Source organism: Haliotis cracherodii, unplaced genomic scaffold (assembly GCF_022045235.1).
Source record: "Haliotis cracherodii isolate W230 unplaced genomic scaffold, xgHalCrac1.p SCAF_15, whole genome shotgun sequence".
Lineage (NCBI taxonomy): Eukaryota > Metazoa > Mollusca > Gastropoda > Lepetellida > Haliotidae > Haliotis > Haliotis cracherodii.
The window spans coordinates 31,895,413-31,923,077 of NW_027266270.1; the positions used below are offsets into that span (position 1 = coordinate 31,895,413).

General features: G+C 42.9%; 1 protein-coding gene across 1 annotated transcript; it reads left to right on the forward strand.

The window, feature by feature from the left end:
• LOC139462521 (CD151 antigen-like) lies at nucleotides 1-27,539 on the forward strand. The gene is made up of 10 exons (XM_071244295.1): nucleotides 1-46; nucleotides 2,980-3,121; nucleotides 7,501-7,624; nucleotides 13,835-14,026; nucleotides 15,906-15,980; nucleotides 16,676-16,786; nucleotides 17,561-17,633; nucleotides 18,775-18,926; nucleotides 22,321-22,404; nucleotides 23,443-27,539. The coding sequence occupies exons 3-10, from the start codon at nucleotides 7,565-7,567 to the stop codon at nucleotides 23,566-23,568; spliced, it is 873 nt and encodes a 290-aa protein (XP_071100396.1). The 5' UTR covers nucleotides 1-46; nucleotides 2,980-3,121; nucleotides 7,501-7,564; the 3' UTR covers nucleotides 23,569-27,539.
• Nucleotides 27,540-27,665: the final 126 nt, after the last annotated feature.

Here is a 27,665-nt window from a genome sequence, read left to right on the forward strand (position 1 = left end):
CTAACTTACACACCTGAGAGTTCGGACTATAAAGCGGAGCGGGAAGGTAAGTTGATCTGATAGTGACATTTAACAGTAGGTTAAACAAACCAGGCTATATGAAAGTAAGGCACTGAGTTTAAAGTGTAAGTGTTAATATGACGGGCCATCGGAGATGACCGGCTTTTTTAATGCAAGTATTCAGCAAAAAACATGCACACCTGTACTAACGAAAATGGGTGACAAGTCACCTGTCCCGGTAAAATGGCGGCCAGGTGTGCAAAGCCATGACTTTAGGAGCCAGTCAGTGGGAACGATAAAAACATTGTCAGTTCCAGATAGTTTAAGATAGTTGCTATCAAGCTTTAAATTGTGTGTCAAATGTGCCTTATTGATATGGTAACGAGCATGGAAGCAAATACCGGTACAATGACGCTTATCAGCTATTTATGGTATTATGACTAACAGTCACAGGTAACTTTTGAGGAGTTTTCACAGCATCCTACTGTTCTGTAATATCACTATAAATTTGCCTAAGTATTTATTGTCTGTAATCAGTAATGTTACAATATAATATATATTACATTGCGGTTATTTGATGTAAGATGTTTAATGGCTAACCAATATTATCAAATCATATACTCCAACAGTTTTTAAACTTATTCATACCAATATCAATACTGCCACTGGTTTCACCCTGGGTAACGTTGAACTCCTAAAATTTGGGAGTTTCATCAACCACACCCACCCTTCCACCTTACCCATCACTCACTCTTTTTGTTATAATGAAAAAAGTCCCTTGGTATGTGTTTTGGATAATACTCTAATACCAGGATATCCTGGATGCTGAAACCCAGTTGTGACAATGATTTTCTCTCATGTTGTGTCCTGTTATTTAGAATGGTGAGTGAGTCAAAGTCTGTCAATTTGCGAATGTTGAGTTGTAAAGTGAGGCCCAATGTAAAAGTCTATTTTGTTTTTTTGTGTTATTAAATTATGGTGAATGTTGCATAGATTAGCAATATAGATGTCATAGCATCAAGGTTGAAGGTATAACATAGAACATTATTTTTGAGGCATTTTTGAAAATGAGTTATTGATTTTATTTCTCAAAACCTTGGTTCAAAATCGGTATCAAATTAGACCCTTCAAATATTTTTGCCAAATATACAGTATAGGGCTGGTATGATGCACAAAGGATAACATGTCGAATTCTCTTATGTTTTAGTTTTTCAATTATACAGAATGTTCAAGTTTTGCATAAGAACAGAGCTAAACTCTACTTGGAGTAAAAGTGAAGATGTGATCGATATTTGCTGCCTCTACTTCTTGGTCTCGTTCTTTTGAGTATGTGTCAGACATGTAAACAATTATTTTGGGCAAATTTATAAGAAAAAGCCTTCAGGTAGGAGTGTTTCCCCCATATAACTGATTCCTTGAGTTTGCAATCTGTCAACCAATTAATAAAAAATGGAAAGCCTCCAGAGGCAAACTACATACATATGAGGAATGGCTGAAGAGTGAAACTATGATAGTCTGTGTTGTTGGAGGTGGTACCTAATTATTGTTCACTATCTCCCCCCCCCCCCCGAGGTCCACACACTTCTGTCAATAATGCTGGAGTGCCTGGATCCCACTAGAGGTCTTCCTCCTGGTGTTGTACGACGTCCTCCACCATGTCCACAGCAAAAATGACGTCATCACCATTTGCAAAATGGTTGCTAGTTGGTTCTTTCTTTGAGGACCGCCTCTGTGGTCTAGTGGTAGAGCGTCCGCCCGGAGAGTGGATGGTCCGGGGTTCGATCCCCGGTCGCGTCATACCAAGAGATGTTAAAAGATGGTACTTGTTGTTACCCTGTCTGGCGCTCTGCATTAAGGGGCTAAAACAAGGACTGGTCGGCTCGGAGTCAGTATACTGTGTCTGAGTGGGGTATTCATGTTAAACTGCGGCATGGTATCTCAGTGTGCTAGCACTATAAATCAGCATTAGTCCAGACTAGTACAACCAGCCACACACACACACACACACACACACACACACACACACACACACACACACACACACACACACACACACACACACACACACACACACACACACACACACACACACACATGCATGCACGTCGCTGTATAAGTGCAATAATCTTGGGCGCGACTTTAAACCAAATTTCACGTCACCTCTTTCTTTGAGGACCACTTAGAGCGTTTGCCTGGAGAGAGGAAGATCAGGGGTTCACTCCCCGGTCACGTCATACCAAAAGATGTAAAAAAACGGAACCTGCTTTCACCTTGCCTGATGCTTGGTATTAAGGGACTAAAACAAGGACTGGTCGGCTCGGAGTCAGTACACTTTGTCTGAGTGGGGTATTCATGTTAAACTGCAGCATGGTATCTCAGTAGGCTAGCACTATGAAATCCGGACTAGTACAAGCAGCCACACACACATACACGTGCATGCACGTCACTATATAAGTGCAATAAATCTTTGATGTGACATTAACCCCATTTCAGGGGCGTTACACAATGATATGGTTTTATATGGGATTCCAAACTATGTGCTCTTGCCAGAAAAATCTGTCAGTTTTTATTTTCTTCAAATTAGAGGTGTTTTAACATCATATTCAATGCAATAATGTAAAACTATGCATTAAAGCTGCTTCCTATATATATTTATACTTGTTTATTGGCCCTGTTATCAGTGAAGTACAAGTTATCTCTACGAAGTCATAGCAAACCATAGTAATCATGGTTAAAACTATATTAGCATGAACAATGAAGTGGGAACTTTTTAATTCCAATTTAGAAATTTTTACTGACATTTGCTGCAGGCAAGGGGCCAAATATTGGCCGCTGGAAGGTCTAGATAAATCCCTGAAATATATAAAACAATTCAATTCCAAAGCCCTGTGTGGATTACATGCGTCACAGGGAAGAATAGATCATTAGTCATGTTAGTGTCATAAATAACTGTGAGAGCTCATTTGTCTATAATTGCAGACGTGTCGAAATTACACGTGGACTCCCATTGCTGATTCGCGACCAAAAGAGTGTTTCCTTGAACTTTCCACACCCACTTCCGCTTTTCGTCCCATTCTAACTTACACACCTGAGAGTTCGGACTATAAAGCGGAGCGGGAAGGTAAGTTGATCTGATAGTGACATTTAACAGTAGTCTAAACAAACCAGGCTATATGAAAGAAAGGCACCGAGTTTAAAGTGTAAGTGTTAATATGACGGGCCATCGGAGGTGACCTGCTTTTTTAATGCGAGTATTCAGCAAAAAACATGCACACCTGTACTAACGAAAATGGGTGACAAGTCACCTGTCCCGGTAAAAATGGCGGCCAGGTGTGCAAAGCCATGACTTAAGGAGCCAGTCAGTGGGAACGATCAAAACATTGTCAGTTCCAGATAGTTTAAGATAGTTGCTATCAAGCTTTAAATTGTGTGTCAAATGTGCCTTATTCATATGGTAACGAGCATGGAAGCAAATACCGGTACGATGACGCTTATCAGCTATTTATAGTATGATGACTAACAGTCACAGGTAACTTTTGAGGAGTTTTCACAGCATCCTACTGTTTTGTAATATCACCATAAATGTACATAAGTATTTATTGTCTGTAATCAGTAATGTTACAATATAATATATATTACATTGCGGTTATTTGATGTAAGATGTTTAATGGCTAACCAATATTATCAAATCATATACTCAAACAGTTTTTAAACTAATTCATACCAATATCAATATTGCCACTGGTTTCACCCTGGGTAGCGTTGAACTCCTAAAATTTGGGAGTTTCATCAACCACACCCACCCTTCCACCTTACCCATCACTCACTCTTTTTGTTATAATGAAAAGTCCCTCGGTATGTGTTTTGGATAATACTCTAATGGATGCTGAAACCCTGTTGTGATTTTGTTTTTTTCTCATGTTGTGTCCTGTTATTTAGAATGGTCTGTGAGTCAAAGTCTCTCAATTTGCAAATGTTGAGTTGTTAATTGAGGCCCAAATGTAAAAGTCTAACTTGTTTTTTTGTGTTATTAAATTATGGTGAATGTTCATAAATTAGCATATACCTTATTCGACGTAATAAGCGCCCCGCTCTAATAAGCGCCCACGGCGATATTTATTAATGTATTGCCTTGTAAACAATCCCAATTAGGACCCCTTCCGATTGATCAATGTACACAAGACTTATTTATTCGTGTATAATACGCACTCGTGTGTTTTATGCACCCTTAAGTATGGGCAATTAAATTCTAGAAAAATATATCTGTCGTATATATAAACATTTCAGGCTGTCAGCATAAACCACGAAATTTATCTTTCAACTCTGTTTTTTATTCACCAAAATACCATTCTAATAAGAGGCCCCTATTTCTAATTTTGCGAGCGCCCTGGGCGTTATTAGGTCGAATAAGGTAGATGTCATGGCAATGCAAGGTTGAAGGTATAGAATACAACATTACTTTTGAGGCATTTTGTAAAATGAGTTATTGATTTTATTTATCTTCAGCATCCCATGCTTGCCGTAAAAGGCGACTATGCTTGTAGTAAAAGGCGACTAAGAGGATCGGGTGCTCAAACTCGCTGACTTGTTGAAGCATATCATCCATCCCAATTGCGTGGATCGATGCTCATGATATCAATCACTGGATTGTCTGTTCCAGACTAGATTATTTACAGACCGCCGTCATATAGCTGGATTATTGCTGAGTGTGTCGTAAAATAACAAACAAACAAACAAACAGAAGCAAATGTCAATGATAATTTCCCAATGTTAATATAGCAATAAATAATGTTGTGGCTTTGTAGTGGTGACTTCTTTTTCACTGCTAACAGGACCAATATAATCATAAGAAACATGATAAAAGGAAGAGGGAGGCATGGGCGGCCCAGTTCTCTGAGGCACCACGATTCGCTGTGCAGAATTGCGTCCCTTGGGCACGCCAGAAACCTATGATTGTGTTTGTACCCGGTTCGCCCCGATTATGTTTCTAGGTTTGTCAGCACCATACCCGTGCTCGCGGGTTTCACCGAAGTGGTAAATGTCTGAGACCTGCATTACTTTGGGCTTTCCTCCTACATTAATCTGATACACGGTGATATTACTGGAATACTGTTAAAAGCGGCAATAACTCACTCACTTCTGTATGAGCTTCCTCAGTGTCATTCTATATAATAAGTGTACACAGTGTTTTCATTCTTTTCTTGGGCAAATCTCTTTAGTTTAATTAGTCGTTTATCAAATTTACTGAGGCACTACAGCCTGCTGTGTAGAGTTGCATCCCTTTGATGTACCAAAAACCTATGACCGTTGGTTTAAATTCCAGATATGTTGCTATTTATGTGCAGGGGCATGGGTGGCCCAGTCTAAGGTGCCGCGATTTGCTGTGCAGAGTTACGTCCCTTGGGCGCACCAGACACCTATGATTGTGGGTTCAAACCCAATTTGCCCAGATTATGTTTCTAGGTTTGTCAGCACCATACCCGTGTCCACAAACAGACTGCTGTTTCCTTTTGGGCTGATATTAGATTGGGAGGGGCTTGTGTTGCATTTAAACATTGATTATTGTGTTGAATGAGGACCCTGATTTCATATTGTTGTCTATTTTTGTTGTTGATGATAAAATAAGCAGTCAAAAGTTCCTATTTATCAGTTAATGTTGACATATTAGTCATAAGTGGTTTCAATATGCTTTTGTGTTTATGGCATTAAAAACACATGATAATTTAAACGTACGAACCAGTGTGCACATTTGCATATATATATCTTGTATGCAAGTCTTTTGCAAAGTGTGCCCACAAGTTTCTGCATTCATGGGGTGGTCGGGTAGCCAACTGGTTAGAGCATTCGTTTGTCATGCCAAAGACTCTGGTTGATTCCCCGTTTGGGTTCAATGTGTGAAGCCCATTTCTGTTGTCCCCCGCTGTGATATTGCCGGAATATTTCTAAAATCTCACTCACTCACTCACTCACTCACTCACTCACTCACTCACTCACTCACTCATGCTTCCTTAAATGCAAAAAATATTGCTGTCAGTTTTTGAACAGAACTTTTTGTTTTCCTTATTTTGAGGTTGTCTTTTCCCATTTTTCCTCAGGGCGGCATTAGAATTATGATCAACAGACACACAGATATAAAACATGCAGTCTCATTGTACTCCGTAAGATTACACATGCTGAGGATGTGTACCAAGATTGCTGCGGAGATAACCTTTAATCAACTTTCCTTCTATGTCAGGCTAACATTGTGTTTGAGGAGATATCATGGTATAGTTTACGATATCCTCACAGGGTTTTACTAGTACCTGTAAATTACAGTTCTGCAGGACAAATAGTGACAGGTTTATTCTTTTAGTAGCATTGTTAGTGTAGCATGTGATGTGCCCTTGTCATACCCCCGTTACCGTAGCTACTGTATTGGAGATAGAAGTGTACCTGGCTGAAATCAGGATACAGAAACGTAATCATTAATAGCATCGCTGTGTGGTTTCCCAGGTCAGATTGGTGGGTACTTAGCAACCTATACTGGTTGTAAGAGTTTGTGTGACTGCATATCATTGTTTTTCAAATGCTTTGATCTGACCCGTGAAGATCTGGGGTAGAATAGGTCTTCAGCAACCCATGCTCCCATGCTTGCTGTAAAAGGCGACTCTGCTTGTCGCAAGAGGTGACTATTGTGATCGGGTGGTCAGGCTTGCTGACTTGGTTGATGCATGTCATTGTATCCCAGGACAGTTAAGTGGGAGGACAGTTAAGTGGGAGGGGCTTTAATGATTAGTTTTATATCATTGAAGGGACTATGACCTCTGAATGTAAGAATATGGGAACTTTAAAAACATCCCAATTTTTAAAGAAATAAAAGTTTTCCAACTAATTTCTTTGCCAAGGGGTGGGGGTCACAGGTGGCCCAGTCATCTAAGGCGCTGCAATCCCCTGTGCAGAGTTGCGTCCCTTGGGCACGCCAGAAACCTATGATTGTGGGTTCGAATCCCGGTTCGCCCCGAATATGTTTCTAGGTTTGTCAGCACCATACCCGTGCTCGTGGGTTTCACCGAAGTGGTAAACGTCTGAGACCTGCATCACTTCGGGCTTTCCTCCCACATTAAGCTGACACCCCGTGATATAATTTGAATACTGTTAAAAGCGGCGTGAAACCCATCTCACTCACTTTCCTCCCACATTAAGCTGACACGCCGCAATATAACTGGAATACTGTTAAAAGCCGCGTTAAACCTAACTCACTCACTCACCCACTTTGCCAAGAATCCTAGATAAATCCCTAAAGATGGTTTCAACATATTTTTATTTCAACTGAAAATTGGGATCAGTAAACAAAACAGCGCTTATTTGAAAACCTCTCCCTACATATGAAGCAGACATGTCAAAATCTACCCGAAATACCGCTCAAGGCCTCATTACCAATTCCTCACTCCCTGCCTCACTTAATCATGTGATCTAATGCTATATATAATGTTTGTCTGAACATGAGTGATCTGTTTGTAGGTGCAGTCCATGTTGAGTGATCGTAAAAGTCTAGATTACCCACAGTGCACCTGACGGGTCCAACATGGGTCCGAGCACCAGTTTCATGAAGTTGCTCTTGGTGACCTTCTGTGCATTGTTTCTGGTGAGTCAAACAGCAAGTCAACTCAGCCAGTAAATCTTCCTGGCTACAACACACCATATTCACTGTAATAAGCACCCTGGTCGCTCAGAAAATTGACAGAATGGGACACTTAGTAAAACTGTCCATTATGTTATGTTTATCAGTGATCTGGTGGTTATGAACAGACTTTGTTCATATGTTGGTGAAACATTTTTTAACGAATAGTTACTATTATTAAACATATTTTTTTGTCCAAAAAAACAAAGGGATTAGGTTAAAGTGCAACACTTATTACCGCCTACTCCCTCAATAGTTACTAGCAAATTATCATGATTATATGCCCTTTCTGCCTGTTTATATACCATATATGACCGTAGATAAGCCGATCTCATAGATAAGCCAATCTGTATCAAAATGTTAGGACCCCCAACCTAATAAAACTACATCTCATCATGACCTGTCATCAGAAATAGTATATCAACAAATCCGTTTTGGATTATGCTAGTTAATCCTGTCGTTACACCGTCGGTAATGAAAAGTGTTAGTTGTATATCTGGACTCATGTTTGTAAACTATGTTATCTATTTTATTAATCATAATCAAACTTTCATTGAATAATATTTACATTAATTTCGGTGTCGATCCAGTACTTACAACTTCCGTTTGCCCTGTTTCATAAAGTCCGCTCTACCAATTCACCGTTATTTACAGCAACCGCGATCATATTACCGTTACTGACTCCTTGAAACGAACCTTAGTTGACGGAAAATGGATACATATATCATAACTGCCATACCTTGACTTGTTAAAAGTAATATTTGTTGTAGTTTGACGATTTAATGTAAACATAAGACATTGCAATGGAAATAGCAAGATCGTGCAAAATCTCAACGGTGATTTGTTAAATTGTTCCATGGGAAAACATCACCTAACAAAAAGTGCTGCTGCATAACCCTGGTTATGGCTATCAATTTTTTTTAAGATTCAGAGGGGCGGTCGGGTAGCCTAGTGGTTAAAGCGTTCGCTTGTCACGCTGAAGACCCGGGTTCGATTCCCGACATTGGCTCAATGTGTGACGCCCATTTCTGGTGTTCCCTGCCGTGATATTGCTGGAATATTGCTAAAAGCAACGTAAAACCATACTCACTTGAAAATACAGAGTATAATCTGCAATTAAAATAACATGACATCACAATATATTATCCGTGGTAAAATAGTAATTTAAGATACTATTTTTTCTGAACATTGCATCAAAATTCTCTTCCGTCATAATGGGTATGTTTGAACGTAATCACCGGTAGATTAGGAGAACACAAGTGTACAGCTCATGTCTATTTCCAATCTCATTAAAATCAGATCTAAGTTCTCGCTGCCGCGAAACAAAGATCTGAGGACATCCCATTATGGATCACGTCAGACCAACCTTTCGCCAACTCTGACCGACCATTGGAATTACTGACAAGAAGTAGACAATAGCCAATCAGAAGGCAGCTTTCTCGTGGTTTATGGCTCTAATTTCAAATTGGTGACTACGCTTCGAAACATATTTTGACAAATTTTGCTTAAAAATTTGAAACCTGAACAAAAGAACATTCTGGAATGGCTAATATATGGTCTAGATTGTATGGATTCAGTCATTAAGCCCGTAATTATCGTTAGGAATACCCCGTTTTAAAGTTATCGAGGCTGCATGATTAGAAATCACATTCCGACTTTCACTTTCATGATCTGGTAAGCGACTCACTCATTGGTCGGATGAAAGGTCGTTCTGACGTGACCCCTAATGGGATGTCCTCAGATCTTTGTTTAGAGGTGAAATAGGTCTTCAGCAAGCCATTCTCGCTGAAAAGGTGACTATGCTTGTCATAAGAGGCGGCTCGTGGGAACAAGTGGTCAGACTCGCAGACTTGGTTGATGCAAATCATCATATCCCAATTGTGTGGATTGATGCTCAAAATGTCAGTCACTGGATAATCTGGTCCAGACTCGATTATTTAAACAAAAAACAAACAAAAACAAACCCAAAACTGTTTTAGGTAAAAAGTATGAAATGTACACAAGAAATATTTGGTCTTAGTCACTTTCAGATTCGTATAAATGTTGGCCAGGGAGCACTTTTTGGAGCAGCGGGTTTAATATGACGAATACGGTTCATGCAATAAATAATTTGACATGTTCAAGATTTATGGAAAATAATCTGTCCGGCCTTGTTGTCATGGTTGTGGCAGCTGTGTTGACGCATATATTGATGTTGAATCATTGCTGTAATGTAAGGAGTTTCCTGCCATGTTGCATGAAGTAGCTTAAAGGAGTGCACAGTGTAAACAAACTTGGAAAATCGTGACTTACCACTTGACGTCAAGCAGTTTTCACAACTGAGCGTCACCACTGTCACCTGGAGATAGAGCAGTGAGATATTTGTGTTGAGATTCAGTATTTTTATACTTTGGAAACTGTGAACTTCATGATTCATTGGAAGCTCACCAGGGCCGAAGGACCAAGGTGAGCTTATGCCATACCGTGTCGTCCATCGTCCATCGTCCGTCGTCCGTCCATCAACAATTCATTCAAATGACTTCCTCTTCTGAACGACTAATTGGAAATCAATGAAATTTAACTGGAAGCATCCCTAGGTGGTGGGGAATCAAAATTGTACAAATCGTGGGGCTGACCTCCCAAGGGGCTAGGGGCTAGGGGCGGGGCCAAATAGGGGTAATTTTGCTATCTTGCTCAAAGCGACTTCTTCTCTGGAACTTAGTGATAGATATCAACCATATATGGTTGGAAGCATTCTCCGGTGTCAAGAATTCAAAATTGTACAAATGGAAGGGCTGATCACTGATGGGCGGGGCCAAGAAGAGTTTATAACTTGGACATAGTTAACATCCCCACCGTATAACCATATGTTCAGTTGCTGAATATAATGAGAGGAATGCACATATGCTACCAGGACTGGCCCTTCTGTTCATCTGTCCGGCACTTCCAAAGGTTTTAGAACCTTGACCATAACATGCAAACCGATATTATCCCCACCCTGTAATAAACAGATACATTGTATACATTTGTTTGTAATGAAGAGAATAATACATTTATGCCAATAGTCTTCGCCCTGGGGTCCAGCCTTGCCTCTGGAAACTTAGATCCTGGATCATAAAATGGAAACAGTTCAGATCTTTATGTTATATTTGTATCTAGAGAAATACACGTTCATGCTGTCAGATTCGCCATCCATCCATTTTATATGCTGACAGAGTCAAAATTATGAAATAGTTGCAGTATTATATACATGTACAATACAAATGTTTATTACCCTCGTGGTGAAGATACAGGTGGTAAGATACTAAATCCGTACGTCACACGTGTGTCGTACAAGGTTGACCTTGTTTTATTCGTTTTGATTGGATAACCGTGACCTCTGTCACACCGGGACTACTTTTTTCATTCATAAAAAATCGCGAGACGTCATTCATTTTGCGATTACAAGGCAGAACTGAAGAAATTCATGAGAACGAGAGATATTTACAAACACTTTATTAAACCAAACAAGATAGTCACACGCATCAAATTCGGTTTGCATTCCATATAAGTTATGCATAGAGCTCATACAGACGTATAATCGAGCTAGATCTATAAATCGATTTACAATGTACGACTGCCGATCGAGCGCGTCCCTTGAGCGTGACGCACCCGACCATTTTCGCAACTTTCAATTTGATTTAACGTAAAAGGATAAGCGTGGTGAAATGAAGTCTGTTTAAACTATCTGGACAGATATCTAGACTTACTTGGGATGATCCGGTTGTGCCATCGGTGTCCCCTTTGAAGCGTATTTTGTGGCGCTGTTTCGGTAGGTGTTGTTCATGAATGAACGAACACGACAGCACGACCAGATCACTTAAAGTTCACAGTTCCGATAAAAATCATCCGAAAACTCCGTGGAAGTGTGCCTGACTTCTGATTTTGTGGCCCCAAACATCCCAAATGTGAACAGTAACATTCCCTATCTCTAGCGTAAAACGCTGTGAGTGGATCGCGGTTGTCTTTTCTTATTCCGGTGGCGACCTTGCCCTTCGATCGTTCGAAGCTGTCACTGACATGCAAGCAGACTTGAGTTTGTTGATTTTCACGTCTTCAGTAAAGGGTGGTACAGTTAACATGAATGTCTTTGGCGAACAGTCTGAAATCCCTCTTCCAAAATGGTACGAACATGATATAAATTCAGCTGATAGATCAAGGAAACCGAACCATTTTGATTGCACAGACAGGACCCCGGCAGTGTGACCGACTGTTGGTCCGATATTCAAAGCGCGGCGCTAATGTGACATTTCAAATTTTCTTATCGGTGTCCTGCGTACTTACAACATGGCGCTTGAATTACCAAAAGTTGAAGACTTTCTTCCAAAAGGATCTTGAGCGTCGGTGCTGGTTTGTTTGCAAACAGAACAGCAGGCGCATGTTGTTAATGCGTATGCATAAACATGTCAACAATGCCCATATTTGGTCATATATCAATATTCATGCGCAACCAGATTTTGCAACCGGTTTCAGTTTGGTCTGTCAACGAACGAAAGTTGTTATGTATTTACACTTGAATATATATTTAACGTGGGTAATAAATAAAATACCACACTCATTCTCGTTAGATACAATTTTTACGAAACTCGTGAACTTTCTATGGTATCTGACCTCGCTTTCGCTCGGTCAGATACCATAGAAAGTCCACTCGTTTCGTAAAAATGGTATCTAACGAGAATGAGTGTAGTATTCTCTATATATTTTGTCATGATTGCGTAAATATCCAGGTGAGTGATAAAGGCCCTATGGGCCTCGTGTTCCTTTATAGACTTGAAAATATTGAATTATTACTTCATCATCAAAGTTGATAAACAACTCACTCATTCAGTCAAACTCTCAGTCACTCAGACAACCAATCTCACCAAGACAACTACTGACTCAGACACTCACTCACTCACTCTTACAACCAACCACTCAACCAATCTCACCCAGATAACTACTGACTTAGACACTCATTCACTCACTCTTACAACCACCCACACAACCAATCTCACCCAGACAACTACTGACTCAGACACTCACTCACTCACTCTTACAACTAACCACTCAACCAATCTCACCCAGATAACTACTGACTTAGACACTCACTCACTCACTCTTACAACTAACCACTCTTACAACCACCCACTCAACCAATCTCACCCAGACAACTACTGACTCAGACAACCATTCACTCTGACCTCAGACAACCACTCACTCTGACCTCAGACAACCCCTCAGTCACTCACTCTTACAACCACCCACTCAACCAATCTCACCCAGACAACTACTGAATCAGACACTCACTCACTCACTCTTACAACTAACCAATCAGACAACCACCCACTTAACAAATCTCACCCAGACAACTACTGACTCAGACACTCACTCACTTACTCTTACAACCACCCATTCAACCAATCTCACCCAGACAACTACTGACTCAGTCACTCACTCACTCACTCTTACAACCACCCACTCAACCAATCTCACCCAGACAACTACTAACTGAGACATTCACTCACTCACTCTTACAACCACCCACTCAACCAATCTCACCCAGACAACTACTAACTCAGACATTCACTCTCTCACTCTTACAACCACACACTCATACAACCACCCACTCAACCAATCTCACCCAGACAACTACTGACTCAGTCACTCACTCACTCACTCTTACAACCACCCACTCAACCAATCTCACCCAGACAACTACTAACTCAGACATTCACTCACTCACTCTTACAACCACCCACTCAACCAATCTCACCCAGACAACTACTAACTCAGACATTCACTCACTCACTCTTACAACCACCCACTCAACCAATCTCACCCAGACAACTACTAACTCAGACACTCACTCACTCACTCTTACAACCACCCACTCAACCAATCTCACCCAGACAACTACTAACTCAGACATTCACTCTCTCACTCTTACAACCACACACTCATACAACCACCCACTCAACCAATCTCACCCAGACAACTACTGACTCAGACACTCACTCACTCACTCTTACAACCAACCACTCATACAACCACCCACTCACACAGACAGCCACTCACACAGCTACTTCACTTTGCCTGGACCTTCATCACTTTCCTCTGACATTAATCTGCCCTACACGTACACAGTGACAATATGAATGTTGGCTTTCCCTGTTTCAGATTGCTGGCATTGCTATAATTGCTGTTTCAATATGGAGTATCGCAGACAAGATCTTCCTGTCGCACATCATCGGCTCAGATCTGATCACCGTGGCGTCCTACTTCCTGCTCATCGGAGGCATTGTAGTAGTCGCCAGTGCCATCGTGGGCCTCGTGGCCTCCATTCGGAAAAACAGGATCTTACTCATTGTGGTAATGTTTCAGATTTAAGCATGGCCCTTTGCTATGCAGAGCTCCAGATAAGCTGTGTATCTGCGTAAAATATGCATCAGAAATGCAGAAATACGCAGTAAAATAAAATCCAGGCGTATCAAATACACAACGAACATTACAGATATGCAACAAAAATAAAACTTGTGCGTATCATCAAAATATTGTGAAGTAACTACGAGTATTCGATTAGCAAATCAGCAACTTATTTTGAAATTACAAACAGGCATTCCGTCAACCTTGCCTAACTCCACGATGAGAGTTACATCATGATCATTTGCCATCACACTTTCTTGTGGAAGTATCGTGGTATTTTTGAGCTCTCGAACCCACATGAAACCAGTTTGCAGGGACTAGATGAAAAGTGTTTTTAAATATTTAACTTAAATACCCACATGTGTAAAAACTAGTGGGTAACAGAAATTTGAATACCCAGATAGAATTACTGATACCCAATGATTTTAAAATGCATGGGTAAAATACCCACAACACCAAAAACTTATCTGGAGCTCTGACTATTGTTATGATCTTGACTGAAAAACCAGGTTGTTTTGCATCCTTGTTGAAAAAAGAAGAAGCTATTTCCTGTACCACAAAGTGATCTTAGCATAAAAATGATAATCAGAACTAAGTTCTTGCTGCCGCTAAACAAAGATCTGAGGACATCCCATTACGGGTCACGTCAGAACGACCTTTCGCGAACTTTGACTGACCACTGAATTGAATAACAAGAAGTCGACATCAGCCAATTAGAAAGCAGCTTTCTTGAGCTTAACGGCACTTTTTCAACCTGGCGACTTCCATTTCAGACTTCGCTTTAAAGATATGTTGACAGAGTTCTCGATTATAATTTTGAAAACTGAACAAACGAAGATTGTGGAATGTCTGATAAATGGTTGAGATTGTATGACAGTGTTTCCCACGTACTGTGCAACGCCTCCTCCGTTCAAATGTTTATCCCACGGAAGCAAGAGATAGACAATAATTTTGACAGAATCAGTCGTACGGGCCTTAACTGTCGTTCGGAATACCCCGTGTTAACATTTTCGAGGTTGCATGATTAGAAAACACATTCCGACTGTCACTTTCATGATCTGGTAAATGATGCTTTGATTGGTCAGATGAAAGGTCGTTCTGACGTAACCCGTAATGGGAAGTCCTCAGATCTTTGATTAGCGATAGCGAGAACTAAGATCTGATTTAAATGAGATTGGAAATTGTTTCAGATTCTATTTTTGTTCTTAAGGACTATGAAACTACATGTGCATGATCTTTACAGTGTTAGTAAAGCCTGTCCCTTAAAATAACCCTTTGTAACCCTTTTTCTTGCAGTTGCACCTGTATATGTTGTATAAACAATTTTTGGTGGTTAAAATGCAAGTTCATATTGGACAGAATTAAAAAATAGTATTTTTCGGATTTGATTTTTTTCAACTTTTCCTTTTGGGGGTCACTAGATTTACAGAGGTTATTAAGGATTACTAAAGAGTGTAATGGTTCTCGTATTGAATGGTAATCAGATTAATATGTACTCCAAATGGCAGATAAACTGGGTATGTGCGTACAATGTACTCATAACTTGACCATTACCTAAGTAATATGCAAGTCAAGTATGCATGAAAGAAAGAGTGAGTGGGTGAGTTGGGTTTAACGCCGTTTTTAACTGTATTCCAGTTATATCATGGCGTGTCAGCTTAATGTGGGAGGAAAGCCCGAAGTGATGCAGGTCTCAGATATTTACCACTATGGTGACACCCACAAGCACGGTGTCACTAAGAGAGTGACAATCAGATAATTATTTGAGTCCACTAATATTTGGCAAAAATTCTAATAATCTAACAATATATTTTTTTGTTTGCAGTTTTTCGTCCTCCTCCTCCTCATCTTCCTCCTGCTCCTTATCGGCGCCATCATGGCCGCTGTATTCCAAGGGGAGGTAAGTCATGCCCCAAAATCCAGCACAGTGTTGTTGTTTTGATGTCAAACTGTCAAATAGTCTTTGTGAAAATTGGTATGTACTTCAGGCTGACGGGATGTTTAAGCATTGACATGATATGTCTGAAGTCATTTCTTCAATAATCATGATCAATTTCAAATTTGAGGTCAAATATGTGACTCCATCAAGTAACAGAAAGTAATGGCTTTTAAAATTGCCAGTCCTTGTCCTAATTTTTCCCATCCCAACTTTCAACAAATAAAAAAACATATAGAAATTATTTGGTTTTCATTCTTTCAACATCATGTTCATTGCAAAGATGTTATCTCGAAAGTAACTTTTTTTTTAATATTTCGAGACAAAGTCGCTACAAATGGATATTTAACCTAGACGAGGGGAAACCCTGATGATAACAAACAAGATGACTTTGTTCGAAAAATGTATTTATATGAATATCACCAATGTTTTGTTCAACAACGAAGATTTATAAGGCACTTTATTTGCCGGTCCACATGAATTACCTGTCCAAGCCTAATTTTACCGGTAGAATACTGGTGATTACCGATAAACGGGAACGCTGATGTTAGATAAGGACATGAACATGATCAGTACCTTTTATGATGTGGTTGCAGAATGGGTACCCGGTAGTGCAATATTGTGATGAGAGTGATGATATGTATCGTTATCCATGACAGCTTGAAGAGCAGATGCAGAATTCCATGGCTGAATCCCTGCAGCAGAAATATGGTGCTCGTGGATCTGAAAACGCTGCAGCTACTGCTGCCTGGGACAAAGTACAGAAAGACGTATGTTGGCCATTTTGTTTCCCCAAAACCCTATGGAATAATCCTGGAGTGTAATATATCGCAGATTGTTTGTTCATTTCTTTTGTTTGTTTGCTGTTTAACATGTTTAGCAATATTCCAACTATATGATGACGGCCTGTAAATTATCGAGGCTGGATCAGACAATCCAGTGACTGACATCATGAGCATTGATTCACGCAATTGGGATAAGATGACATGTGTCAACCAAGTCAGTGGGCCTGACCACCTGATCCCGTTAATCGCCTCTTGCGCCAGAGGCGAGTAGTATAAAACCTTACAAGGGATGCATAAAACCCCATGTTCCCAGGGTGACCCTGCTACTAGGTATTTATCTTATCGACATGTTTAAGTATTACATTGTGAAAAAAATACAACAAATTCAAAATTCAAAGATGTTCAATAGAGCTTGGGTTAACTTGTGCCATGTCATGTGACGTTCATTGACTCGGAAAAAGTGTCTGACCTTTTGCTTTGAAGCAGGTAAATTGGATTTATTCTGCCTGTCAGAAATCCCTGTGCTGCCTGTCTTGCTCGTTGCTGGTTATAAGGGATTTATTCTCCCGCTGAGAAATATATTTCCCTCCAAGGCGGGTTACATACCGGTAGTATTTTATCAAGATCACATGGACCAATCAGTTCTCATCATTCTGACATGAAGGTGTGATAATGGGTGTTGTGATCCTCCAATGATAAACTGTTATAATACTGATGGCTGATATATATGTATAAATATGTCTTGTATTTATTCCTCAGTTGAGGTGCTGTGCTGTGCGTGGGTCTGACTGGAAACTCTACCAGAGTACAGCGTTCTTCATGGAACAGCAGAGTGAGTAACAGGAACGACAACCTTACTGTTGATTTCAAAGACTGTCATCTGTTGGCCATGTTGCTGATTCAATGCTTGGCCAAGTCACCTGTTCCACATGCTATTCTACTTCTGTGAAGATCCAGGTTAGAAAAGGTCTTCAGCAACCCATGAAGATCTGGGTTAGAATAGGTCTTCAGCAACCCATGAAGATCTGGGGTAGAATAGGTCTTCAGCAGCCCATGAAGATACGGGTTAGAATAGGTCTTCAGCAACTCGTGACGATCCAGGTTAGAATAGGCCTTCAGCAACTCTTGAAGGTTCGGGGTAAAATAGATCTTCAACACCTCATGAAGATCCAGGTTAGAATAGGTCTTCAGCCGCCCATGAAGATCCGGGGTAAAATAGGTCTTCAGCTGCCCATGAAGATGCGGGGTAGAATAGGCCTTCAGCAGCTCTTGAAGGTCCGGCGTAGAATAAATCTTCATCAACCCATGATCATAGGTAGGATAGGTCTTCAGCAACCCATGAAGATTCGGGGTTGAATAGGCCTTCAATAACTCTTGAAGGTCCGGGGTAGAATAGATCTTCAGCAACTCATGAAGATCCAGGTTAGAATAGGTCTTCAGCCGCCCATGAAGATCCGGGGTAAAATAGGTCTTCAGCAACCCATGAAGATCAGGGGTAGAATAGGTCTTCAGCAACCCATGAATATCTGTGGTAGAATAGGTCTTCAGCTGCCAATGAAGATCTGGGGTAGTACAGGTCTACAGCAACCCATGAAGATACGGGGTAGAATAGATCTTAAGCAACCCAAAAAGATCTGGGGTAGTACAGGTCTTCAGCAACCCATGAAGATCTGGGGCAGAATAGGTCTACAGCAGCGTAAAAGGCAACAATGCTTGTCGTAAGAGGTGACTAACAGGATCAGGTGGTCAGGCCCGCTGACTTGGTATGCATGTCATCATATCCCAATTGCTTGGATCAATGCTCATGATTTCAATCACTGGATTGTCTTGTCCAGACTCAATTATTTCCAGACCACCGTCATATAGCTGGAATATTGCTGAGTGTGGCGTTAAACAACAAACAAACAATACTCCTGTTCTACTGATGTTCTACTGATGTTCTACTGATGTTCTACTGATGTCCTACCCTGCAGACTACCGCAGGAAGAAGTACGTCCCGGAGACCTGCTGTGTCTATGATGAGAGGATAGGAGATTATACAGATGTGGCAAAGTGTCAGAACTTTGGGATGGGACCTCCCAACAATCTATTATCAAACATCAGAAACCAATTTCTGTATTATAATGTAAGTAACACGGTTTCTCATCTTTACCTGCAGGACTAGTTTGTAAAGAGAATTTTTTTTTAGATATTTTATTGATCATATGAACCTTGGTTGTCAGAGAATGGATACAAATACCCTACGTTGACTCGTAAAAAGTCATATTTGTGTTGAGTCTGTGAAATGTCAGTAAATTTGCCTTAAGATATAAAACACTCGCTCTCTGTATATGGGACAGAGGCCTTAAATACAATTAAACTTCATATTACCTGTTGGGCTGGGGTGTGGCCTGGTTGTGGTGGATGGGGGCCAGGGTGTGGGTGGATAGTTGTGGTGGATGGGGGCCAGGGTGTAGGTGGATGGTTGTGGATGGGGGCCAGGGTGTAGGTGGATGGTTGTGGATGGGGGCCAGGGTGTGGGTGAATGGTTGTGGATGGGGGCCAGGGTGTAGGTGGATGGTTGTGGATGGGGCCAGGGTGTAGGTGGATGGTTGTGGTGGATGGGGCCAGGGTGTGGGTGGATAGTTGTGGTGGATGGGGGCCAGGGTGTGGGTGGACGGTTGTGGTGGATGGGGGCCAGGGTGTGGGTGGATGGTTGTGGATGGGGGCCAGGGTGTAGGTGGATGGTTGTGGTGGATGGGGGCCAGGGTGTGGGTGGATGGTTGTGGATGGCCAGGGTGTGGGTGAATGGTTGTGGTGGATGGGGCCAGGGTGTGGGTGGATGGGGCCAGGATGTGGGTGGATGGTTGTGGTGGATGGGGACCAGGGTGTGGGTGGATGGGGGCCAGGGTGTGGGTGGATGGGGCCAGGGTGTGGGTGGATGGTTGTAGTGGGTGGGGCCAGGGTGTGGGTGGATGGGTGTGGTGGATGGGGCCAGGGTGTGGGTGGATGGGGCAAGGGTGTGGGTGGATGGGGGCCAGGGTGTTGGTGGATGGGGCCAGGATGTGGGTGGATGGGGCCAGGGTGTGGGTGGATGGGACCAAGGTGTGGGTGGATGGGGCCAGGGTGTGGGTGGATGGTTGTAGTGGGTGGGGCCAGGGTGTGGGTGGATGGGTGTGGTGGATGGGGCCAGGGTGTGGGTGGATGGGTGTGGTGGATGGGGCCAGGGTGTGGGTGGATGGGGCCAGGATGTGGGTGGATGGTTGTGGTGGATGGGGATCAGGGTGTGGGTGGATGGGGGCCAGGGTGTGGCTGATTTGGGCCAGGGTGTGAGTGGATGGGACCAGGGTGTGGGTGGATGGGGCCAGGGTGTGGGTGGATGGTTATGGTGGATGGGACCAGGGTGTGGGTGGATGGGGCCAAGGTGTGGGTGGATGGTTATGGTGGATGGGACCAGGGTGTGGGTGGATGGGGCCAGGGTGTGGGTGGATGGTTGTGGTGGATGGGACCAGGGTGTGGGTGGATGGGGCCAGGGTGTGGGTGGATGGTTATGGTAGATGGGGCCAGGGTGGAGTGGACGGGGCCAGGGTGTGGGTGGATGGTTGTAGTGGATGGGGACCAGGGTGTGGGTGGATGGTTGTGGTGGATGGGGGCCAGGGTGTGGGTGGATGGTTGTGGTGGATGAGGGCCAGGGTGTGGGTGGATTGGGGCCAGGGTGTGGGTGGATAGGGGCCAGGGTGAGGGTGGATGGGGGCCAGGGTGTGGGTGGATGGGGCCAGGGTGTGGGTGGATGGTTATGGTGGATGGGACCAGGGTGTGGGTGGATGGGGCCAGGGTGTGGGTGGATGGTTATGGTGGATGGGACCAGGGTGTGGGTGGATGGGGCCAGGGTGTGGGTGGATGGTTATGGTAGATGGGGCCAGGGTGGAGTGGACGGGGCCAGGGTGTGGGTGGATGGTTGTGGTGGATGGGGACCAGGGTGTGGGTGGATGGTTGTGGTGGATGGGGGCCAGGGTGTGGGTGGATGGTTGTGGTGGATGAGGGCCAGGGTGTGGGTGGATTGGGGCCAGGGTGTGGGTGGATGGGGGCCAGGGTGAGGGTGGATGGGGGCCAGGGTGTGGGTGGATGGGGCCAGGGTGTGGGTGGATGGTTGTGGTGGATGGGGACCAGGGTGTGGGTGGATGGTTGTGATGGGGCCAGGGTGTGGGTGGATGGGGCCAGGGTGTGGGTGGATGGGGGCCAGGGTGTGGGTGGACGGTTGTGGTGGATGGGGACCAGGGTGTGGGTGGATGGTTGTGGTTGATGAGGGCCAGGGTGTGGGTGGATGGGGGCCAGGGTGTGGGTGGACGGTTGTGGTGGATGGGGACCAGGGTGTGGGTGGATGGTTGTGGTTGATGGGGGCCAGGGTGTGGGTGGATGGGGCCAGGGTGTGGGTGGATGGTTGTGGTGGATGAGGGCCAGGGTGTGGGTGGATGGGGGCCAGGGTGTGGGTGGATAGGGGCCAGGGTGAGGGTGGATGGGGGCCAGGGTGTGGGTGGATGGGGCCAGGGTGTGGGTGGATGGTTGTGGTGGATGGGGACCAGGGTGTGGGTGGATGGTTGTGGTTGATGGGGGCCAAGGTGTGGGTGGATGGGGCCAGGGTGTGGGTGGATGGGGCCAGGGTGTGGGTGGATGGTTGTGGTGGATGACGGCCAGGGTGTGGGTGGATGGGGGCCAGGGTGTGGGTGGATAGGGGCCAGGGTGAGGGTGGATGGGGGCCAGGGTGTGGGTGGATGGGGCCAGGGTGTGGGTGGATGGTTGTGGTGGATGGGGGCCAGGGTGTGGGTGGATGGGGCCAGGGTGTGGGTGGATGGGGCCAGGGTGTGGGTGGATGGGGACCAGGGTGTGGGTGGACGGTTATGGTGGATGGGGACCAGGGTGTGGGTGGATGGTTGTGGTTGATGGAGTCAGGGTGTGGGTGGATGGGGGCAAGGGTGTGGGTGGACGGTTGTGGTGGAAGGGGACCAGGGTGTGGGTGGATGGTTGTGGTTGATGGGGTCAGGGTGTGGGTGGATGGTTGTGGTGTATGGGGACCAGGGTGTGGGTGGACGGTTGTGGTGGATGGGGACCAGGGTGTGGGTGGATGGTTGTGGTTGATGGGGTCAGGGTGTGGGTGGATGGTTGTGGTGGATGGGGGCCAGGGTGTTGGTGGATGGGGGCCAGGGTGTGGGTGGATGGGGCCAGGGTGTGGGTGGATGGGGACCAGGGTGTGGGTGGACGGTTGTGGTGGATGGGGACCAGGGTGTGGGTGGATGGTTGTGGTTGATGGAGTCAGGGTGTGGGTGGATGGTTGTGGTGGATGGGGGCCAGGGTGTGGGTGGATGGGGCCAGGGTGTTGGTGCATGGTTGTGGATAGGGGCCAGTGTGTGTGTGGTTCAATGGGGATGAGACAGGATGGGGTGGATTATGACTGAGAGTTTCTTTCTAGGAACGAAACCCAGTAAAATGTATTTGTAGCATAAATGAATATGCACAAGAATTAAGTTTGGGAAATGTTTCAGGGGTGCTATTCCAGTGCGAAGACCTTTCTGCAGGACCACTCTGGCATACTAATGGCCATTGGCTTTGTCTTCTCCATCTCTATGGTAAGTTGTAGGACCTTGTATCGGGCGAGTACCTTGCACACATCTCAGAGCTGCATCATTGACATTTATATATTGTCATCATTCCAGGGTACCAACATAGGAAGTTTGTTTTAGTTCATGATGAAATGGCATATTTACCTCAATTCCTTTAAGGTGTAGCAACATTTCATTGATTATGCCATACAGTGCTATGATATCACGCAAAGAGATGAAAAGGTATAGGTTTGTCAGCCTTATATGGGCGCTTGTGGGTTTCACCAAAATGGTAAATGTCTGAGGCATGAGACTCATGTAAGGGAAATATTAGGTCATTGATTGAAAGACGTAATTGAAATGATGGGGTATTAAAATACCCACTTCATCACATGGATATTATTATCCAACATTTGGAACTGGTCATTTATGTCCATTTTTGAGGTGAAGTCTGATATGTTTGCTCTGAATTCTTTGCATACTGAGAAATTAGAAACCTACACACAGGCTTGTTGATTGTGCTGCTTAAGGCGTTCTCCTGATGTGGCCTGCTTTCAGGGGTTATCGGATCGACAGAAAAAAAGCTTTTGAATCGAAAAACCATGTCGGATAATTAGGCAGTCATGTATCTGAAACACTATTGGGTGAGTGAGTGAGTTGGGTTTAACGCCGCTTTTAACATTATTCCAGTTATATTGTGGCGTGTCAGCTTAATGTTGGAGGAAAGCCCGAAGTGATGCAGGTGTCAGACGTTTACCACTTCGGTGAAACCCACATGCACGGGTAAGGTGCTGACAAACCTAGAAACATAATCGGGGCAAACAGGGATTCGAACCAACAGTCATAGGTTTCTGGCATGCCCAAGGGACGCAACTCTGCACAGCGAATCGCGGCGCCTTAGACTACAGGGCCACCCGTGCCTCCCACTACCATATTGAAAAACAGTTCACAACAGCATTAATCCCGACTCACTCACTCGGCTATGAAGATCGTGTATAGTTTAAAATTATAATACATGCTGAAGGTTCTTAATGCCGTTTGTATAATATTAGATTTGCTTTGCAGATTTCAGGTTTGGTGTTGACGATTTTCTATTTCCGACGTGTGGTTGGTGACGAAGATGCGGAACGTAAGCACAGATATACTGAAGACGATGCTGCCGTGGAAGAAAGAGAGAACGAGAGACTGTGAGAATGGAGAAACTCAGAGACTGAAAGTCACAGCCTTGACATTTAGTCACAAGACCTTGTCTTCAGTGTCATATGACCTTGCACTTCAGATTTTTTTTACCTTCACTGAGAGTCATAACCTTGACTTTGTTGGTTACGTGGACTTGACCTGAAAAGATTCTGGCATTAAAGGGCCTTGACCTTGTGAATAGTATGCAACATTGAGATCTGATATTTGACAACAGTCACACTGAATAAATTGTATCGTTAAGAATATATACAACTCAATGGATAACAACTTCTGGTTTAGTACATTAAGTGATTCTTACACCTTTATGAGGGCGGTCGGGTAGCCTAGTGGTTAAAGCGTTCGCTCGTCACGCCGAAGACCCGGGTTCGAATCCCTACATGGGTACAATGTGTGAAGCCCATTTCTGGTGTCTCCCGCCGTGATATTGCTGGAATATTGCTAAAAGCGGCGTAAAACCTCACTCACTCACTTTTACACCTTTATGAAGCTGGAGTGACTACACCCAAGCAGTGAGAGGTTACATGCATCATATGTTGTGATACGCAGATTAGCATGAACTACAACAGGTACGAGACTGCACGTAGCTAATAGATATCTGTGTAGTCACTTCAGCTAGGACCCGTGAAGATTCCGGGGTAGAATAGGTCTTCAGCAACCCATGCTTGCCGTAAAAGGTGACCATGCTTGTCGTAAAAGGCGTCTAACGGGATCGTGTGGTCAGGCTCGCTGACTTGGTTGATACATATCATCGATCCCAATTGCGTGGATCGATGCTCATGATAGCAATCACTGGATTGTCTGGTCCAGACTCGATTATTTACAGACCGCCGTCATATAGCTGGTATAATGCTGAGTGCGGCGTTAAACAACAAACCAACTACTTCAGCTAGGAAACGGTGTAAGATTCTACATTGAAACGTCACTAAATGCAATGAACCAGAAATTGTTTTTCATAAAGTTGTATGTTTTCTGTTTTACTCACCAACTTATAGAATGCTAGTCAGACAGTTGTGTCAAGTTTACCAGATGTGAAACTGTTATTGTCAGCATTCCAAGAAGAAATGTTTGTGAATTTGTGAAGATGAATGAATTAACTGTGTAACCATGGTAACTGCCCATCCGAAAACAGACCAACAGTGGCAGGTTAGCGTGTTAACGAGAATGTCGTAGTTTAGTCTTTTTGAAAAAAAAGTAAAAATGAACATATTTTATTGGCTAACTGTGGCATAATTTTTAGTGAATACACAAGTGACAGGAATTAGATTCCGTCAGTAGTTCATTGGACTATTTAATATGTTTTAAAAAAGAACATTTTTTGCCTTATTTACTCATTAGATGTGATTTCAGCAATATATGAATTTCATTTTGCATTTAAGGAAGATAAAAAAGAATTGAAAAGTACCATGTGTAAATATTAGTTGATTTCATGGGAGTAATGAAAAAGGTACTTCTCAAATTTGGAGAAATTCCACTTGTGCCTATTTGATGCTTATTCTGTAGTGTTGTGTAATTGCATTGAATGTTGTCCATCTTAGCTTTTACCATGCACCTGGTCAGTATTGAAGACCCGCGGGTCAGCAGTTCCTGGTCAACAGTCATTGCATACTGTGTCCATTGTCGGTCAGGGTGGTCACGTTACAGCAGGTCACTGTTCTGAAATAATTTCTTACCTGCCAGGATCCATTGATTGAGGTTTCTAACCTCAGAATCAACATGATTGTCATCCTTGGTTTTGTCAGTGTCATGCTGAGCTTGGAGGTTTCACCAAGTTAGTTAACGTTGACATTCATCCATCATAAACTGCCATGCCATTATTGATTTAGTTTTCTAAGCGGCGTTCTAAAAGGTGATACTTTCCTTCTCATGCACTTACCCCTACACAGAGAGGCAGGATTCGATACCATAAAGAATATCTTCATGTTCAGTAATAAAGTGAACTTTATGTTGTGGTAAACTTCAAATCGTTCAGCTTACTAAAATAACTCAGATTTTCTAGGAGCTCTACTTAAAGCTCTGAATGTTACTGTCAAACTGTCGATCCCAATTGCGTGGATCGATGCTCATGATTTAATCACTGGATTGTCTGGTTCAGGCTTTACAGACCGCCATCATATAGCTGCAATATTGCTGAGTGCGGCGTTAAACAACAAACCAAACCAAAATACTGTCATACTCATTCTCTAGCCAGTGTGGCTATGGTCAAACCCGCTTGACAGGCGAATAGCGTGACTTGCCCCCAATGAAACTTTTTGTGACCCTTGAAAGTTTTTTTTATGATCTTTCATATGACCTTTCATATGACTCAATTTACCTTTAATCCAAATGGTCATTGTGTGTAGAGCTGGTGTACATTAAGGAAAGGGAGGCCACTCTAAGTGTAAGGGGCAGATAACCACCCTTGACCTGTTTCTTCTCTGCGGGTGTATCATGTTTGTGTCATTAGAGTGTGCTGCATTTGTAAAATAGGTTTTATGCTTTTTGAAGACTCGGAGTGTATTGTAAGTATTTAATGCGTACATGTTGATTTTAAAAAGATGATGGCTTGCTGGCAAATTCACAATGAAACAATTTTTGTCAGGGAATTCTCTCGTGTGTGTAATCTAGATAATCCATACCTGTGACTCAGGACAGTTCACTGTTTTAACAATGTAATTATTATCACATAACATGTTTATAGTGGGTACTGAAGCAGTGACAAGGATGATGTGATACTGAGTGGGATGGGGCGGTCCGGTAGCCTAGTGGTTGAAGCGTTCGCTCGTCACGCCGAAGACCTGGGTTCGATTCCCGACATGGGTACAATGTGTGAAGCCCATCTGTGGTGTCCCCCGCCATGATATTGCTGGAATATTGCTAAAGGCGACATAAAACCATACTCACTCACTCACTCACTCACATCACTGAGTGTGATACATAGGCGTTAACTTCCTTCACACAAGGACCATGTATATCTAATCATATAACGAAAGTATTTAATCAATGAGATATACCAATCTGAAAACTTGGTATCACAATTCAATGACAATCCAAAGAGGTCACCTTCAAGAACTACTTTTAATAAGCTCCATACATCAACGCAATGCCTACTTAGGATAAAAGTTGGGCCTTCACATTTCCAAACTATTGAGATAGAGGTTTCCTTATCAAATCATTTGGCAGTGTGTAATAAATATGGTAGAGCTGTTCACTCAGGAATTGTATTACCCTGCGGTTTAGATACAGATACTTAGTAATGCAATCTTTAACCATGGTAACTTGATTATTTCAAGAATAACATGATATGATAAAGATATTACCTTCATAATTATTATAATGCAGATTATATTCCTTGTATACACCTGGAAAAAAGTTAAGCACCACCTTCATATTTGTTTTGGAAACATCTATGAATGATATTTCTTTGAGAGGCATTTAGAAGTTACAGTACTAAGTAATGTTCATATGGATGAACAACTTCTTTATTTCAATTAGGAGCAACTTTTAGTTGTGGGTTCTACATTTGCTTGATAACGGTGTTAGAACCTACTCTGAAACGTTGCTCCTAATTGTAAAAAAAAAGAAGTTGTTCATCCATATATCTTATCCTTACTATGTATGATATTGATCTCATTTTGACAAATGTCTAACATACCATCACGGACCTATATATAGGTCTGTGACACCAGTGATACATCTTGGGGAGTGGGTACAAGAATAGCCTTGCTCCAAGGCTGTACTGATAATAAGTCCAACTTCTAACAGTATGATGAATGACGATTCATAAACCAGCTCTGAAATATTTATTTTCTTGAAGTTTCCCAGGGGTTGATGTGAATATGGGCATTGTGATATGGATCATATTATGACCTATATATTGTGATACGTATCATATTGTGACATATGTATTGTGATACGTATCATATTATGACCTATGTATTGTGATACGTACCATATTATGACCTATGTATTGTGATACGTATCATATTATGACCTATGTAATGTGATACATATCATATTATGACCTATGTATTGTGATATGTATCATATTATGAACTATGTATTGTGATACGTATCATTATGACCTATGTAATGTGATACGTATCATATTG